The following is a 16,354-nucleotide window of genomic DNA, read 5'->3' as shown; positions in this document are numbered from 1 at the left end:
TTTGAGATGCAGTGATCTTGAGTTGGTGGAGTTCCAGATCTTGTGCGGAAGAAGAAAAGTAGGACTGCTACCCTGGCCTTCACAAGAACCAGCTTCGACCTCTTTAAAGACATACTTGAAGGCAACTCATGGGCTAAGAGTGTTAGAAGGTAGGGGGGCCCATGAGAGCTGGGCCACTTCTGAGCTCAAGGTCGGTGCACCCCTAAGAGTAAGAAATCTGGGAAAGTTGGCAGGAGGCCTGTGAGGCTGAGCAAGGACCTCGTAGATGATTAAAAAGGAAAGGAGAAGGTCCATGAAATGTGGAAAATGGCCTGTCCGCTTGGGAAGAATACAGGAATGTTGTCAAGGTCTGTGACGATGCAACAGAGAATGCTAAAACCCTCTGGAACTTGCAAGGGAGGGAGAGGATAACAAGAAAGGTTTTTTTAGGTATGTCAACAGTAAAAGAAAGAATCAGGAAAATGTGGGTCCCCTACTAAATGAGATGGGCATTCTGGTAACAGGGATGCTGAGAAGGTGGAGATACTGAATGCCTTCTTTGCTTCCAAGTGTAGTGTCTTGCAACTGGAGAGGAATAACCACATGCACCAGTACAGGCTGGGGGATGACCTGCTGGAAAGGAGCTCTGCAGAGAAGGAAAAGGAGGTTCTGGAAGACAACAGGCTGGCCATGAACCAGCAGTGTGCCCTGGTAGACAAGAAGGCCAGTGGCACCTTGGGATGCCCCCTCTCCTCTGCTCTGCTGTGGCCACGTTTAGAATTCTGTGTCCAGTTCTGGGCTTCCCAGTTCAAAAAAGACAGGGATCTCCTAGGAGTCCAGCGGAGGGCCATGAAGATGATAAAGGGCCTGGAGCATCTCCAGTGTGAGAAAAGGCTGAGTAACCGAAGTCTGTTCAGCCTTGGGAAAAGAGGACTGAGGAGGAATCAGATTAATGTTTATAAATATCTAAAGGGAGATGGAAGGCAAACGGATGAGGCCAGGCTCACCCTTTTGTGTGCAGTGAGGAGATTGTAGACAAAGAGCAATGGTCTAAAACTTGAACACAGAAAGCTCCGTAAAAACATGTGGAAGATCTTTGTGGTAAGGGTGACAAGAGTCCTGGAACAGGTTGCCCAGAGAGGTTGTAGAATCTCCTTCTATGGAAGCATTCAAGACCCTAAGTACACCTACCCATGTGATCCATTGTAGGGTACCCGCTTTAGCAATGGGCTTGGACTCAGGGATCTCTTGAGGTCCCTTCCAAATCCTGTAGTGCTGCGATTGGCTCTTGCACCTTTTCTGTACTTTATGCCCAGATTATCTTCACTGAACAAGTCTTTCTTGGTACTGCAGAAGAGTCATCTTAGAACTTCCTGGCTTCCTCAGTTACTAAAGGTCAGGAGGCCCATGGCAGAACGCAACAGAGACTTTTATAAATGTTGGAAGTTGGAGCATAAAATTCAAATGACTTGACCAATGTTGTGAACTATGTGGGATGTTAAACAGTCTCTGGACAAAACAGGAAGCTGTCCCCTGTACCCACATGACAAACAACACTTAAATCATAACAGTAGTGGACTCCTTCAACCATTTTATTTCATTTCACATGAAAGACTGTTTCCACTCTCATCCTAACAATTTGAATCGAAAGAATCATATAGCTGCCTTTTCAAAGCCCTTGAGCAATTCCAGCTCCTGAGCTTAATCATGGAATCATAGAATCACCAAGGTTGGAAAAGACCTACAAGATCATCTAGTCCAACCGTCCACCAGATAGTTCTCACTAAACCATGTTCCTCAACACAATGTCTACATGTTCTTTAAATACCTCCAGGGTAGGTGACTCCACCACCTCACCGAGTGCCCATTCCAGTGCCTGACCACTCTTTCAGAGAAGTATTTCCTGACATCCAGTCTGAATTTCCCCTGGAGCAACTTGAGGCCATTCCCTCTCATCCTATCACTAATTACAAGAGTGAAGTGAAAAGTGAAGAGTGCATGTGTACCTGACATGCATGCAGGATGAGGAGGAACAAGCTGTAGAAGAAACATGGTGAGAAGCAAGAAGGCAGTTTCTGTGTATTTGATGAGTGCATGCTTTGCACTTGCGGTTTAATCATGGGAATCATTCGCTGTGCTTCTGGCACTAATGAGCTGATTGTTTGCAGCAAGGCAGGACCCGCTCCTATTGACTGTTCATATCTTTGTGTGCCCGTGTATTTGAAATCCAGTTCCAAACTAAATGAGGTTCCATCGTGCGACATTTCCTCCGTAGCATCACACGTTTTCAATCAGCATCAGCTCCTCAGCCATAATCACTTCCTCCTTGGCTTCTGCTCAGCGCCGCAGTGTGCCTGGCTGCAGAACAGTGCTCCCATGGGCTGTGTGTCAGAGCAGCAGGATAGATAAAATGGTGTTTGTGTTGCAGTGGGTTAGAAGAGATTTTAATTACAAGAAACAGAAATGGGAACTACATGTAGGTGCGCGTTTTTGCTGGTCTTTCGCCCTCATATTGCTTTTAAAGCAATTCTGGGCACCTGTTGCTGAGGACATTACGTCATCCACACGTTGCATCAGTGCAGAAGCTCACCATAACCCCGCAGAATCTCTGGTTGGTTTGTTAGCAGAAACGTTGCAGTGTTTATCTGCATGCACGTTTCTATCCGCATCATAAGCTGAACTGAAGTTTGAAATTATACAGAACTTCTGTTTCTGTTTTTCCCACCTGTACAATTTCCATTGCAGTTTCCACGTCATGCACTGCAATCATCACTACTGGCAAAATGTACACTGATGTCAGGAAAAGATAAATCAAGAGTAGAAAACAAAATGACAATGAGGAGGAGGTGGGGGAAGTAACAAACAGGGTTTATGTCAAAGTGCAAGCGGCGGGCGAGGAGTTCAGTGTGGAGTGACACTTCTTGGCAGCCATTCAGGAGCAGCATTACTGATGTCAGAGTAACAGCAGCCACACGTTGTTCAACACAAGTCCCTGAGTTCCTGGAACGTGCTGCGAGCTCCAGGAAGGAAGATATCACCGCCTGGATAAGGTCAGGCTTGCAGTGCAGGCAAGTGGCTGTTGGCAGAAGTCTGAATGCTATTGTTTTCACCTTTGCTCACTACCTTCGTCAACGGAGCTTTGATTTTCTTCAGGGAAGATGCTACTACTGGAAGGAATATCACCATTTATAGGTTCATAGGTTCATAAGGTTGGAAAGGACCTACAAGATCATCTAGTGCAACCATCCTCCTATCACTATCCCTACCCAACTACTACGAAATCAAATCCCTTAGCACCTCATCTAAACGCTTCTTGAACAGCGCTAGGGACGGTGCCTCAACCACCTCCCTAGGCAGGCCATTCCAGTGCCTGACCACTCTTTCAGAAAAAAAATGTTTCCTCAGGTCTAATCTAAATCTTCCCCGGCGCAACTTGTGGCCATTCCCTCTCGTCCTGTCATTATTTATCAGGGAGAAGAGGCCCACCCCCTCCTCACCACAGCCTCCCTTCAGGAAGTGGTAGAGTGCAATAAGGTCTCCTCTGAGCCTCCTCTTCTCCAGACTAAACAATCCCAGCTCCCTCAGCCGCTCCTCATAAGACTTGTGCTCCAGACCCCTCACCAGTTTTGTTGCCCTTCTCTGAACACGCTCCAGGGCCTCAATGTCCTTCTTGTAGTGAGGGGCCCAAAACTGAACACAGTACTCGAGGTGCGGCCGTACCAGAGCTGAGTACAGGGGGATGATCACCTCCCTGCTCCTGCTGGCTACACTATTTCTAATACAGGCCAGGATGCTGTTGGCCTTTAATTTTTGTCATTACTTTAAAAATTACTGAAAAAAAATTTGTATCTCATGCTGGTACGGGATTTTCAAGGCAAACACCTGACTTACTACTGCCTCCTGACACATGGAGTTAAACTAAACCCGGTGTAAGTTCCTCCTACCTCAGCTCTTGGTCCGTACAGATACCGCCTTCTGACACATACAGCTCTCATGGATGCTTTGCCTGTGAATACCTAGTACACAAAGTGTGCCTTTAAGCAAGGGACAGCTGAGGCTGATGGATGTGACAGCAACTGAAACTGAGGAACCCTCTTCCACTCAAAATAAGCTCATGCATTTTTATTTTCCCATGGTTGTATGCACACAACTGGATAGCAGGAATGAAAACGATGCAAACAGGTTGCACACACTGCTGTCTGACACGGAGGCAGAGCTACTGCTGTGTGGCTCCTCGGCTCACGCTTCCTTTGGTTGGCACTGTGGCTCCTTAAACCCACAGCCTGAATGATGCACAACAGGCAAATGTTTCCAGGAATAGGCATTACTCATATCTGGAGTTTCCCAGTCTCTTCTGAAAGGCTTTTCCCGTGCTGAGAAGCACCTTCACGGTCACTGCCATTTAATTCCTAAAGGAACACGACAAACACCAACTGTCAGCTGTGCAATTGCCTAAGCCCTCTTTCTGCAAGGCACTGAGAATGCCCACCGGGTATTTAGGATCATTTCCACGTGAACATGCAAAGTAAAGCTCTCAGTGGAGCACAGCTTCACCCAGCAGAGGCTTTTCACACCTACAGAACTGGTATGTTCACTGGGAAAGCAGCACGCTGATGGAATTGTACCAGGTACATCACACAACCCGTCCTATCTCCAGATCTAGCTCAGTGTGTCTGATACACGTCTTAGTTACTTTATTTACAGAACGCACAAAGTCCAAGGCCTAAGGATAACGGGCCATAGTTGATAGCGAGGAGCTGGACAGAAAGCCTCCCTCAGCAGTGAGGCCTCAAAACAGAATCCATGCTCTTTGAACCCAGGAATCTGCCAATACACCATGGAATGTTTGAAGAATGTTGCAGGTACGTGGACATGGAGGCACCACACACGGATTGCAAGTAGGGAAGGTGCTCCTTGACCACAAAGACAGCTACTGTTTTGCTTAATACACACCAAATGAATTCAACACACCTTTTTATAAGCCAGCTCAGTCACTTCATGGGAGACATCCTTTCCCAGATTTGTCCTTTAACTCCAAGATGTCTTTTAAATAAACAAAAGGAGGAAGTGACCAACGTCAGGCAACGCAGGAAACCTAACGGATTATGACAATTACCTCCAATTCAGTGTTACTTCCTTTTATCCTCAGCATCACCTTTCTCTGCCCTGCTCATTTTTGTAAAATCAGTTTGCTAATCTGCAAGGACACACTGATTTTTACTCAAGTACTTGGTATTTATCATTCTGATTTCAGCTCTTGGCAGGAAAAGCCAGCTTTCAAGAACACCGTGAACTGACACCTTTGTATTTCGGTAGGGCTCTCCACGTACCCTGAGGAACCACGTGACACCCTAAGACCAGCACTCAGTACTCACTGAGAGCACCTTCAAGCCTGAGAAGGGAATTGTTCTTCTTTGCTGAGGACTTTTCCCTCCAGCAAGAAAGAGACTTCTGGGAAACATCTCTTGTAACCAGTCATCAACTGGATTTATATCCAATAGCAGTGACCATTTGGGACTAACCATCCAGCCAGTTTTCTATCCAGCACTATTTTCGCTCTGTACTTTATGGCTGAGATTTTATAATAGAGTTGTACCATTTAATAGTGTCTCTTATGAAGCCTGCTCACAAACTCACCATGTGAAACTATTAACTTATTTCCGTAAACAAATTACCTTAATCTCAAATTTTACATCCTCTGGTCTCTTGGTATGTGGATGGCATAGACAATGGAAGCTTTTGTCATACTTAAGTCATTTTAATTGGAAACCTTCCTGAGTCATGAAACTACAACGTTCTTCTCATGTTTGCATTGGCCCCGGTAGCTGATATGAGCCATAAACTTAGAAGAGCTAACTCTAGGGGAACAAACTAAATCTGTCAGATTTAGCAGGCACATGTGATTATACAATAATTTAAAACCTTATTTATTTTTTTTCTCCTCTAAATCCTAGGTCTTATGGTATGGTAGCAACAGGAACACGCTAAAAAGACTAAAAAACTTTCCAAAATAATATGCATTTATTATATTTAATATAATAAAAATATTTATTTTTTGGAATTTCAATTATGTTTGTTTTCTATATAGTGTTAGAAGTATTAAACTCATTTAAAATAATCGGAAGCTTGATAGTGCATAGATTTTCTTTAACAAGAACAGTTCCAGGATCAAAGTACATACAGAGTACACTGTCCTTTAATAAATAAATGCCTGAGCAGTCAGAACTCTCATTTGCTCATAAAGATGTATAGGGCAAGAAAAAAATCTCGGCTTTCTAAATTCACCATTCATTGTTAATTCACGAACAATAGCTTACTAGCCCCCCAAAACATATTTTCTTTTCTACTCTCTATTGATTAGTTTCTGCTACCTTTTGCTAAATACGTCAGGATTTACTGTATAGCGTAGTCAATAGTTTTTCAACTTCATTCTTTGCCTAGAAGAATGGGGAAGACCAAAATATCGGATGAGAACTGTAATTTGGGCAAGAGAATGCAAATTTAAAGAAACATTATCAAACTTCGTAGGAACACTTAATTAAAAAGATGTAAAGCTTACATGTGAATTCCAGGTTTTGCTGTTTCCTCTAGGACACAGAATACAAGTAAAAAAAAAAAAAAGGAAACAGAAACTTGTACCTCAGGAAAGTATTAGCCAAATTTGAAACTATAAGCAGTCATATAAAGTGAATAACCATGCAAGAGAACCTATTTGTATGAAAGCAAGTTGAATTCATGAAGTAATTAAGTATGTAAGTAAACAATTAAATAATTAGCAATCACTTGATGCCTCCAAATCTTTGGTTTCCAGAAAAAAAAAAAAAAGATAGATAGATGATAGGTAGATAGATAGGTGCCTAGATGTCATTAATAGTTATCCAGCTGGGCTGGTTTTTAAAGAATAAAATTTAAACCTCCTTCATAATGCAAAACTCACAAAGACTATTTCAACAGTCTCTAAAGTTATGATCAAACAACCACAACGAGAAAACACATACCTTCTGGAAAAGTATTTCCTGCCTGCTACAGCTACAAGGATGTGAGTTTTCTTCCAGACTGGCTTTCCAATTGGTAGCTTTCAGTAACTTCCCTAGTTAGTCAATCTTTTTTGCCTACTTGAATGGACTACATCATTTCTTTCCTTAACTAACAAGGGCAATCTGTAAACCTGACCTTTGCTGCCTTACCAACCAAGCAAACAGAAAAGTGGTCCCACAAGAACCTAATGACATTCAGCAAGGTCAAGTGCTTAGTTCTGCATTCGGGATGGGGCAATCTGAGGTATGTGTATGCAGACAGGGAGAAGAAATCATTGGGAACAGCCCTGTAGAGAAGGACTTGAGGATGTTGATAGACAAAAAAGCTGGACATGAGCAAGAATTGTGTGCTTGCAGCCCAAAAGTCCAACTTACGCTGCTTCAAAAGAGGAGTGACCAACAGGGAGAGGAAAGAGATCATTCTCTACACTGCTCTCATGAGGCACCAGGTGGAACACGGCATCAAGCCTTGGGCCCAAAACACTGGAAATACCAGAGCAGTTGGACTGGGTCTAGAGGAGGGACATAAAATTGATCAGAGGTCTGGAACATCTCTCCTCTGAAGAAAGGCTGAGGGAGCTGGGCTTGTTCAGCCTGGAGAAGAAAAATTTTATACCTCATTGTATCCTTCAAGTACTTGAAGGGAGCTTACAAGCCAGAGAATGAATGACATTTTATGTGTTCCGGTAGAGATTGAACAAGGGGGAATGGTTGTAAACTAAAAGAGGGTAGATTTAGGTTAGATGTTAGGTGGAAATTCTTTGCTCAGAGGGTGGTGAGGTACTGGAACAGGCTGCCCGGAGAAGCTGAGGATGCTCCACCCCTGGAGGCATTACTGGTCAGGTTGATGGGACCCTGGGAAACCTGATCTGGTGGGTGGCAACCCTACCTATAGTAGGGGTGTTGCATCTTAAAACCAAGCAGCAAAACAAGGACAGAAACATCCACTCAGCTCCTGACGCGACTGAGTCTGCGCAGGTGGACAGGTGGACTGGATATCTTGGAGGCCTTTTCCAACCTTTAATGATTGTGTGAAAAAGAAAAATACTCCCTATAAATTCTTGACGAGTTGCAGGATTTTACGTGACCTTGGAGGGAGAAAGATGCTGACTGCTTTCTAGCTCATCTGCTGCTCTGCTGGAGCAGGTGTCCCATGCAGGAGGAACTGTGCCTTCTGTTTGTGCTGCCTTGCCCTGTGTTTTTAGGGGGGAAAATGCATCTGTTCAGCCTTCAAAAAAGAAGATTCAGGAGGGATCTGAGCCATGTCTATAAGTATCTAAGGAATGGGAGGCAAAGGGATGAGGCTGTACTCTTCTCTGCAGTGTGTGGTGATAGGAATAGGGGTAATGGCCACAAACTGAAGCATAGGAAGTTCTGCGCAAATGTGTGTGGGATATTCTTCGCAGTGCAGTGCCGGAGCACTGGCACAGGCTGCACAGAGAGGCGGTGGAGTCTCCTTCTCTGGAGACGTTCAAAACCCACCTGGACACCCACGTGTGCAACCTAGGCTAGGGAGCTGCTTTGGCAGGGGGTTGGACTCAAAGAGGTCTCTTCCAGCCCCTACAGTTCTGTGATTCGGTGAAACTCCTGCAGGTACTGTTCGGATGACTGCAGCTTTGGATACAAGCACACTGAGTAGTTGTCGTCAGACCCTCAGCAGTTTGAAAAAGCCCCTTTCTTTCTGTCTTTAACCTGAAGAAAAGAAGTTTAATTTTCTCATGCGTATTGGAAACACAGCTTTCCCTCTCAGAAGGGGACTTCCTCTGTGATATCCCATTTATATCATAGCTGTAAGCACCAGGAAGGTCAGGTATTATTTGTTTTAGTCAGGATACCAGTGTTCTGCCATCTGCTCTGCCAGACGTTGTCAGATGTAGAACACTTTTGCACCAAACTGGTTGCAGTAATAACCAAGCTAGTGCATGAATATTTTTCCTATAAAACCCATCTCCTGCATCTATGATGAGTATGAGTCTGGTGTGTGAATGATCCTGGGAGAACCTAGAATTTTACATGCCACCACAGCTCTCAGATTCCCAAGCTTTAGTCTCCCTTACTGTACCACAAGCAACTTTCTGTCAAAGGCAGCAGCCAGTGCCTTGACACAGGAATCTTTGTGAAAGTTCAGTTTTCCAGTGGAGAAAATGTTGTCTCATTCAGCAGATGCTATGGAAGGTTGTTCCTAGCCCTCCTCAGGCTTTGGGTGTACAACTTCTGTTACTCGTAATGGAACGAGCTTGGGATTTTTAATTTTATTGTGTTTAACATTTTGGGAGGTGATTGGGATGGAGAAATTAAATTTGCCCTATTTGTGTACCACAGACTGAAATGATTTATTTAGCTACCAGTTTCAATTTACACATTTAATTTTCAGGACAGCACTGCATCTTGCTTGTGCAAATGGACATGCGGATGTCGTTACGTTTCTAGTAGAAAACAACTGTAAGCTCAATCTTCCTGACACAGATAATAGATCACCGCTGATGAAGGTAGGTAGAACATGTTATGCTCCATATGCAAGTAGGAATTATTGATTGTGTTTTAAAAGATGGATGTCTTACCAGATTCTTTATGTAAGTCTGTTTAGAAACATGCAAGCTGTAATTGGCGTGGGCTAGCTCATCTTGGAAAATGATTTTATATTCCAGGATTGAGAAGTTGTAGTAGTCGTGACACGGTGAAATATGACTGCTGGAAATTTTGCCTTTTTTTGTGTGTGTTGTTTCCAGGCAGTACAGTGCCAGCAAGAAAAATGTGCGACAGTCCTGCTGGAGCACGGTGCTGATCCAAACCTGGCCGATGCTAGCGGCAACACTGTCCTTCACCTGGCTGCTGTAGCTCCTAACACATCTCTAGCAAGGATGTTAATTGAGCACAGTGCCCATATTGATGCTAAGAATAAGGTACATTTTGAGATTTGGTAGGGAAGATCTTTCAAAAAGTTGCATCAGGATTTTTATTGAAGCTTCTTCGTTTGTTTCTATTGATTTTTAACTTGAGTTATTTCTGTCCTCTCAGGAGGGATGTACTCCCCTTATTCTCGCTGTCTCTGAACATCATGAAGAGATGGTAGAGCTCCTCCTTAAAAAAGGAGCTGATGTTCATGCTCGAGATGAAGGTGAAAGGTGAGGAGGTGATCTAAACTCTGTGGGTCACCTAAATTGTCTTCAAGTTGGACTGATGAGAAGTATGGGATTGAGTGTTGAAGCAGAAAGGCACACAGAGAAGTTCCCTGAGTGACTGGTGAAAGCAGGTCTGAAAGCTGGTGTCATGCATTACTGCATGTTTTCTGCATTGAGAACTGCAAGAAAAGTTGCAGTAGCCACTGTGGCAGGAAAGTGCTGTCGTGCCAGCAGCATTGCATTTATGCCCTAGAGGGTTTTTCAGATTGTCACATAGCTTGTACTCAAGCGTTGTCAATGTAGAAGCTCTTCTGTTCATAAAGTGATTTTATTTTTCTTTGAAAGAGAGCAAATGGGGATTAAAATAATTACAATGTCTGAGTAAAGTTATATATTTTGTCTTTTTGATGCTTCAGAACCCCTCTTATGACTGCTGCGGCTGGTGGGGAGCTTAAGTTGATAAAACTTCTTCTTTGCTATGGTGCTGATCTTTCCCATAAAGACACTAATGGATGGACAGCTGAGGATTATGCTATTATTCACGGACATTCTAGGTAAGCTTTAAATTTATTGCTAAGTTTTCAGTTATCGGTGTTGGATTTGGACCTATGTAATAACAGGACCAAGGTTTAATTGTGTGTTGAGACCCCTCTTGAAGATGTATTCAGGGACATCTTCTGACATGTACTGTTCATGTGTCTGGTGTTGATTTGAAAGTTGAAGAGGGCTTCTGCTCAAAATTCTCTAGAAGATTTCATGTGTTTGTTGCTAAGCTCATATCTGCCTAGTATTCACTCTTTATTAAAGTGTCTGTAGCCCACAGTTATTGAGATGGAACTTGAAAAACTGAAAAGTTTTGAGAAGAGTTTACAAACAGAACCATTGCTATCACTGTCTCCACTTCCCCTGCCCAGTAACCATCTACCTTCTGTTTCAGAAAAGATCTAGCTGTTATTTCTTTTGTTAAATTACTGAGCAGTTTTACTTACTTTTATGCGTGAGCGTTTAACCCATGGCATTTGTTCCTAAGAGTGTGGTTGTATTTGTAAAAACTGGACTGCAAAAATGTGCCAAGCAGAAGTAAATAACTTCATAGATATGGATGTGCATGTATAGAATGGTCATGTCTGGAATACTTTAGCATGTTACAGTCAGGTAATAAGTAGACTGTGTTACCCTGACTGAATATATTATATATATTATAATCTTGATGGAAGCACAGAAAATGTTAAGTAAAAAACAACTTGTAAAGCCAGCTACCACAAATTTTTAACAAACCTTGCAGCTGCACTTCCCCACAGAGAACATGGCAAAACTTTGATGACAGGGCTCAACAAATTTAGGCAAACTTGCTGTAAAAGACTGAAGTGTCTCACTTTGTCCATTCTTTTTAGGTGGTCTTCCTGCAATAGTAGGAGAGCAAGAGGAAGAGTCTGAATCTCCTCAGTATTCTAAGGCACTTTCTGTGAAGGATGCACATGGTTCCCCATTGGCTTGCTTACATCTTGGCTTGCTTACTTTTGGGCTTCTTTCCCTGTGGGCTGGCTGCCCTCTTCTGCTGCCTGTGCCTTATGCTTCTGAACAAGGCAACCTTGAAATACTTATGCTCTAGGCCAGCTGTTCAAGGTATGTCATACTGCTAGTAGGCCTTGGTGCTCTCCACAAGCTGGAGGAGCAAAGCAGTGTGTTAGAAGCAGCCTTCTTGTGGGGACATACAAACACTTTGCTGTCCCTCCAAGTTTCTGCTCTGAAGCTGACATGAACCTAACGGTGGATGAGCCATGGATACTTCTGAATTGACCTTATCCCTGATTCTAGGAGGAGCTCAAGCTCCTGCCTTGGATACCTGTAAGAGACTGTGAATCGACCCTCCTGCTAAGCTTGGTCCACATGAAAGACTGCAGGCATACTGGGGATTAATTCATGTAAACAGGCACCAAATTACACAACACAACTCAAGTACATCAAAGCTATGGACTCTGAGGTTTCTCTGCATCTGCCCTAAGTTTCCACCTAATTCCCAGAGGGTGGTGCTCAGTCCTCTGCTGCAGAAAACCAGTGTGGGGAATTGATCCTCTCTATGGGGCTTTTCTATAGCTCAGGATGCTTCAGCGTGCACTGAGCTGTGATGGTCGGGCTGGCAAGGAACGGGACTGCTGCTTTCAGTTTCTGCCCCTGTGAGCAGCTTAAGGTAACAGTGGAGACCTAAGCTCAGGTTGTTGCAGCACCCCGGGCATCATTTTGGCAGGGTAGATTGAGTAACATGGAAGTGGGTTTCCTTATTTTATTAACCAGGCACCTGTGATTAGGAGGGCTACTCATTAAGAAGCTGCTTTGTTCATACTGGGAGAAATGCGCACGCGTTCCTCTTAAAAGGCTGCTTATGAATTCTAATAGATCAAAATGCAATGAAGAAACGTGAGGTTTTGAAAGTGGAAGTTTTCAATTTCCCTTCATGTATTTCTGTTTCAGGCTCCAGGCTGAAGGTGACAGATTGGAAGCCACAGTTCAGCAATAAAGCAAAATGACTGAAGCTGCTTTGAGCAACCTGCAAGCCTTTGCCTCAGTAAGTTAGTTAAGAACCTCTGGTTTTTGCAAGCTCCTGAGCCTAGTTAAGTAATTCTGTGGGGAAAATACAGGATGAGATTTTCCTGGAGAACCTAGGAAAGCTGAGCTCCCGAGCTGTGCTGCCCATAGGCTGCTCTGAAAATCCTGCCGGCCCATTCCCCAGCTTTGTGATTTTAAGAGTTTTCCCATGATCCTATGGCAAGTCACTGTTAAAAATAGAAGGTAAGGGTTTACATTAACATGCTGGTGTATGTTCTGTTTTAGACCAGTAGTGATATTGAAGAACTCAGACTGCACTTCAGACTTTCCTCCTCATTAGTGGTATTTATCAAGTTTGTAGAACTCTGCACAGCACGGACTTGAAGTGCCTCATTCTCCCTAATACAGTGGTTACAATTGGTATAAAGGTATGCTTTAATCTGAGCCCTATGTGAAGAAAATCGTTTGTGTTTTTTGTCTAGGGAAGTAAGAGATGACTGCAAGCCCTGTTCTGAACTGATACTGGCAAGAGCAGCAGTGAGGTGTGAACTATGGGAAGAAAAATTGCAGCATGATGTTATCCTTCTTTTTGTGCTTATACAAATTCATGGTTGCCTGGAGGACTTGGTAGCTGCCTTACAGTCAGCTTGGATGACTGAAGAGGGGCATCAACACATGGGACTATTTCCTGGACAGGTAACAGATGAAAACACCTTTTCTTCATACGCACTTCCATGACAAATGCCATTTTGTCAGACTGTCCCTCTGCTGCCATCTGTCACACAGCAATAAAATGCAGTGGAATATTGGTGAGGAGGTTCAACACCTACTGCTATACCATCAACACCCACCTCTGACATCATGGGCCAAAAGAATAACATAGGAGGCATTACTTCAGGAGCAACACTCATTAAATATATAATATAGGTAATGTATATAAAATCACAAAACTGCATTTTTAATGTTTGCTTTTAAAACACACCAAAAAAAGAGCAACAAAACCACAAAACCAGTGGGATACATGACCTTGTTTCTGTGAAAGGACTGCATCAGGCTGGTTTGATGGCAGCGACTGCCATTCTCAGTGAGCACTCAAGGTGTTCAACAGAGAGTTGTGATGAAGTGTTACTCTTCCCGTGCTTCACCCTTGTTCACAAGTGTACGTACTGCCAAGAGCAGTGACATGAGTAAGGCAGGGGTATTTCTCACTGGTAAGATGGGGCTTATCAAAGTCTGCTAGAGAGACACGATCATGGTTTTAGTTGCAACTCTATACATTCCATTTGAAAATTTGAAAATTCACAAGTAATATATTTATGTCAACTGCAAATGGAGTTTCAAAGAAATGAAGTTATTGATGTTTTTTTCAGCAGTCTTGAAACCTATTCTCAAATTCCATTATCAAAACGGAAAGCACAGCTGCATCTCTTTTGCTGTTTACTGGATTGTGTTTAGCCAATGTACTAAAGTCCATGCTATTTGCCATCAACTGAGTTAGCACCACACTTCCCCTCGTGCCCTGGTTGCAACCCAGATGGGGAAAACATTGCACTAACGTTTGGTTGTTGCTGAGGGGCTGGGTGTTTTCAGCCAACATTCCTCACTTTCTCACAGTTTATAATTAGTAAATAGTTGAAAGTTTTATTTCATTTTGTTATCAATTAAAATGTATATAAGCAAAATAATAATAATAATAATAATCCAATTATGATGTACCTACATTCACAACAACACATAAGTCTGTTTGAAACTGCAGCATAATCTCATGAATCTATGTGGTTCTGAGTATACGAGGGTAGTGTGTTACATATCCCTGTTTCTGTTGTGAAAATATCATTCCTTGCTTCTCACTTAGAGGAAACCTAAAGAAATCCTTTCAGCCTTTTCAGTAGAAAGCTAGTTGTTAATCCACCGGAGGATTAACAGACTGTGTGCATGAAATACAGTGTGAGAGCTTCAGACTGGACAGGGAAAAGCTAAACTACATCTAAGCATACACATTGGCTGCACAGGGGAGTAGAAGTGTAATACCAAAAGCAGCACTGCAACTCCAGCTCTCCACTCAGGCAGAGCTGAAGCTGCTACAGTCTCTACCTGAAAGATGCATGCAACCACCCAGCTCTCTTCATAGCCCTGGAGCTAGCAATGCAGAAACATACACTGTGCCTGGGAAGCTTTCCCAGCTTCTAAGCACATCAGCTGCAAAGCAGGTGTAGTAAGTCACCAGACAATGTGCAGCACACTGGTATCAGTCCAACAGGTCTATAGTGCTATTGCTACTCTTTGGTAAACAAAATACACACGATGATTTAATAAGGGGAAAATAAAAACAGGAGAGCTTTAGACTGCCATTTTGTACCTCAGAGCTGCAAGGACTGCGAGCTAAATTATCCAACTGTGTTGAGTTATGTCAAATGAAAGGTGAGTCTTTAGCAGACTAACCCAAATGCCAATGCTTATGCAACACTTGTACCGGATATCAGAACGGAATCACCTCATGCAGACAAAAATAGAAATAGCCATTACTTGATGGTACCCAGAGAAAGCTCCAGATGACCTAAGGAGAACATGCTGAGAGAATGAAGAGCCACTACAAGAAATACCAACATCTGAAAAAAAAAATTCCAAATGACCTATTTATTTGTTTTTAACTACAACAAATTAAAAATGCTCCTTAAAAGTGGTATGTTTAATATCATCCATGAGGGAGAAAAAAGATGGAAAAACGGAAGACAGAAAGCTGACCTTTTGCAGCTGAGCACGCATCCAGCTTACAGAGCACCTGACATAACTACTTTCTCCTGGGAAGAGCACATAGATGGCACTCTGATAAGCAATATCCTGCAACTCTTCTAATGCACGTGGAAGAAGGTAAATAAACCTAGCTAAAAACATATCTTGCTTGTCACTTCTCCATTAAATGACTGCGCTGATGAAGGAGATGCTCTCAAAATAGCTACTCACACCGCATAGGTTTTGCAAACCGGATTTGTGTGGCTGCAGTTTCAGCAAAAAGTTTTTTGTTTTTGTTTTTCCTTTTTCTAAATTATTATATTTTAGCTCTTCTAAAGAGACTTGTTTGCCAGCTCTCCCTTTTTTTAAGGAGCTGAGATGCAAGCAGGAGTTCCAAAACACAGGAAAAACTCGTGCTCTGAGGCCCCTATTAAATAACACCCACAGGGAGACCAAGAATGAGCCCTGCCGATGCTTCAGCAGCACCAAGCAGCAAAACCAGGACGGAAACGTCCACTCAGCTCCTGACGCGACTGAGTCTGCGCATGCGCATACTCTCCTGCTGTCTGCGGGCGCGCGCCCACTGGCACCGCGTAGCTCCGCTTCCCGCCTCTTTTTCGTGCTCGCGGCGTTGCCATGGGGATCAACGGTCGCCCGGACGCCCAACCGCTCATTTGGCTGCGGGTTGCTGTTCGTGCAGCAGGGTTTCGCGTTGTGCTCTGGGCTCCTCGTCCCGGTAGCCTCCTGAGACGACATGAAGAAGATATTCACATTCGGAAAGAAGAAACGGGAGCCGCCGCCGTCCTGCAGCGCCGCTTCTCCGTGCCCCGCCGGTGCGTACGAGCTCCGGCCGAAGAAGCTGAGCAAGCTGCACCGAGCGGCCGCTGCAGGAGTGCTGGTCCAGGTGCGGCAGGCGCTGAAGAAGTGCAGCATCGA

At 43.6% G+C, this 16,354-nt stretch overlaps 1 protein-coding gene across 1 annotated transcript in view; it reads left to right on the top strand.

Moving 5' to 3' along the window:
- The first annotated feature begins 582 nt into the window (after positions 1 to 582).
- Positions 583 to 16,354, top strand: part of LOC136051477 (ankyrin repeat domain-containing protein 26-like) — a 45,248-nt gene continuing 29,476 nt past the window's right edge. The window contains 5 exon segments of the mRNA XM_065740917.1: positions 583 to 962; positions 9,391 to 9,505; positions 9,746 to 9,919; positions 10,035 to 10,141; positions 10,555 to 10,692. Of these exon segments, the coding sequence (XP_065596989.1) occupies positions 583 to 962; positions 9,391 to 9,505; positions 9,746 to 9,919; positions 10,035 to 10,141; positions 10,555 to 10,692 (914 nt within the window).

This window comes from Cyrtonyx montezumae, unplaced genomic scaffold (genome assembly GCF_038088225.1).
Source record: "Cyrtonyx montezumae isolate F1298 unplaced genomic scaffold, pur_monq_1.0 scaffold_3, whole genome shotgun sequence".
Taxonomy (NCBI): Eukaryota; Metazoa; Chordata; class Aves; order Galliformes; family Odontophoridae; genus Cyrtonyx; species Cyrtonyx montezumae.
This window is presented reverse-complemented; position numbering and strand designations above follow the sequence as displayed.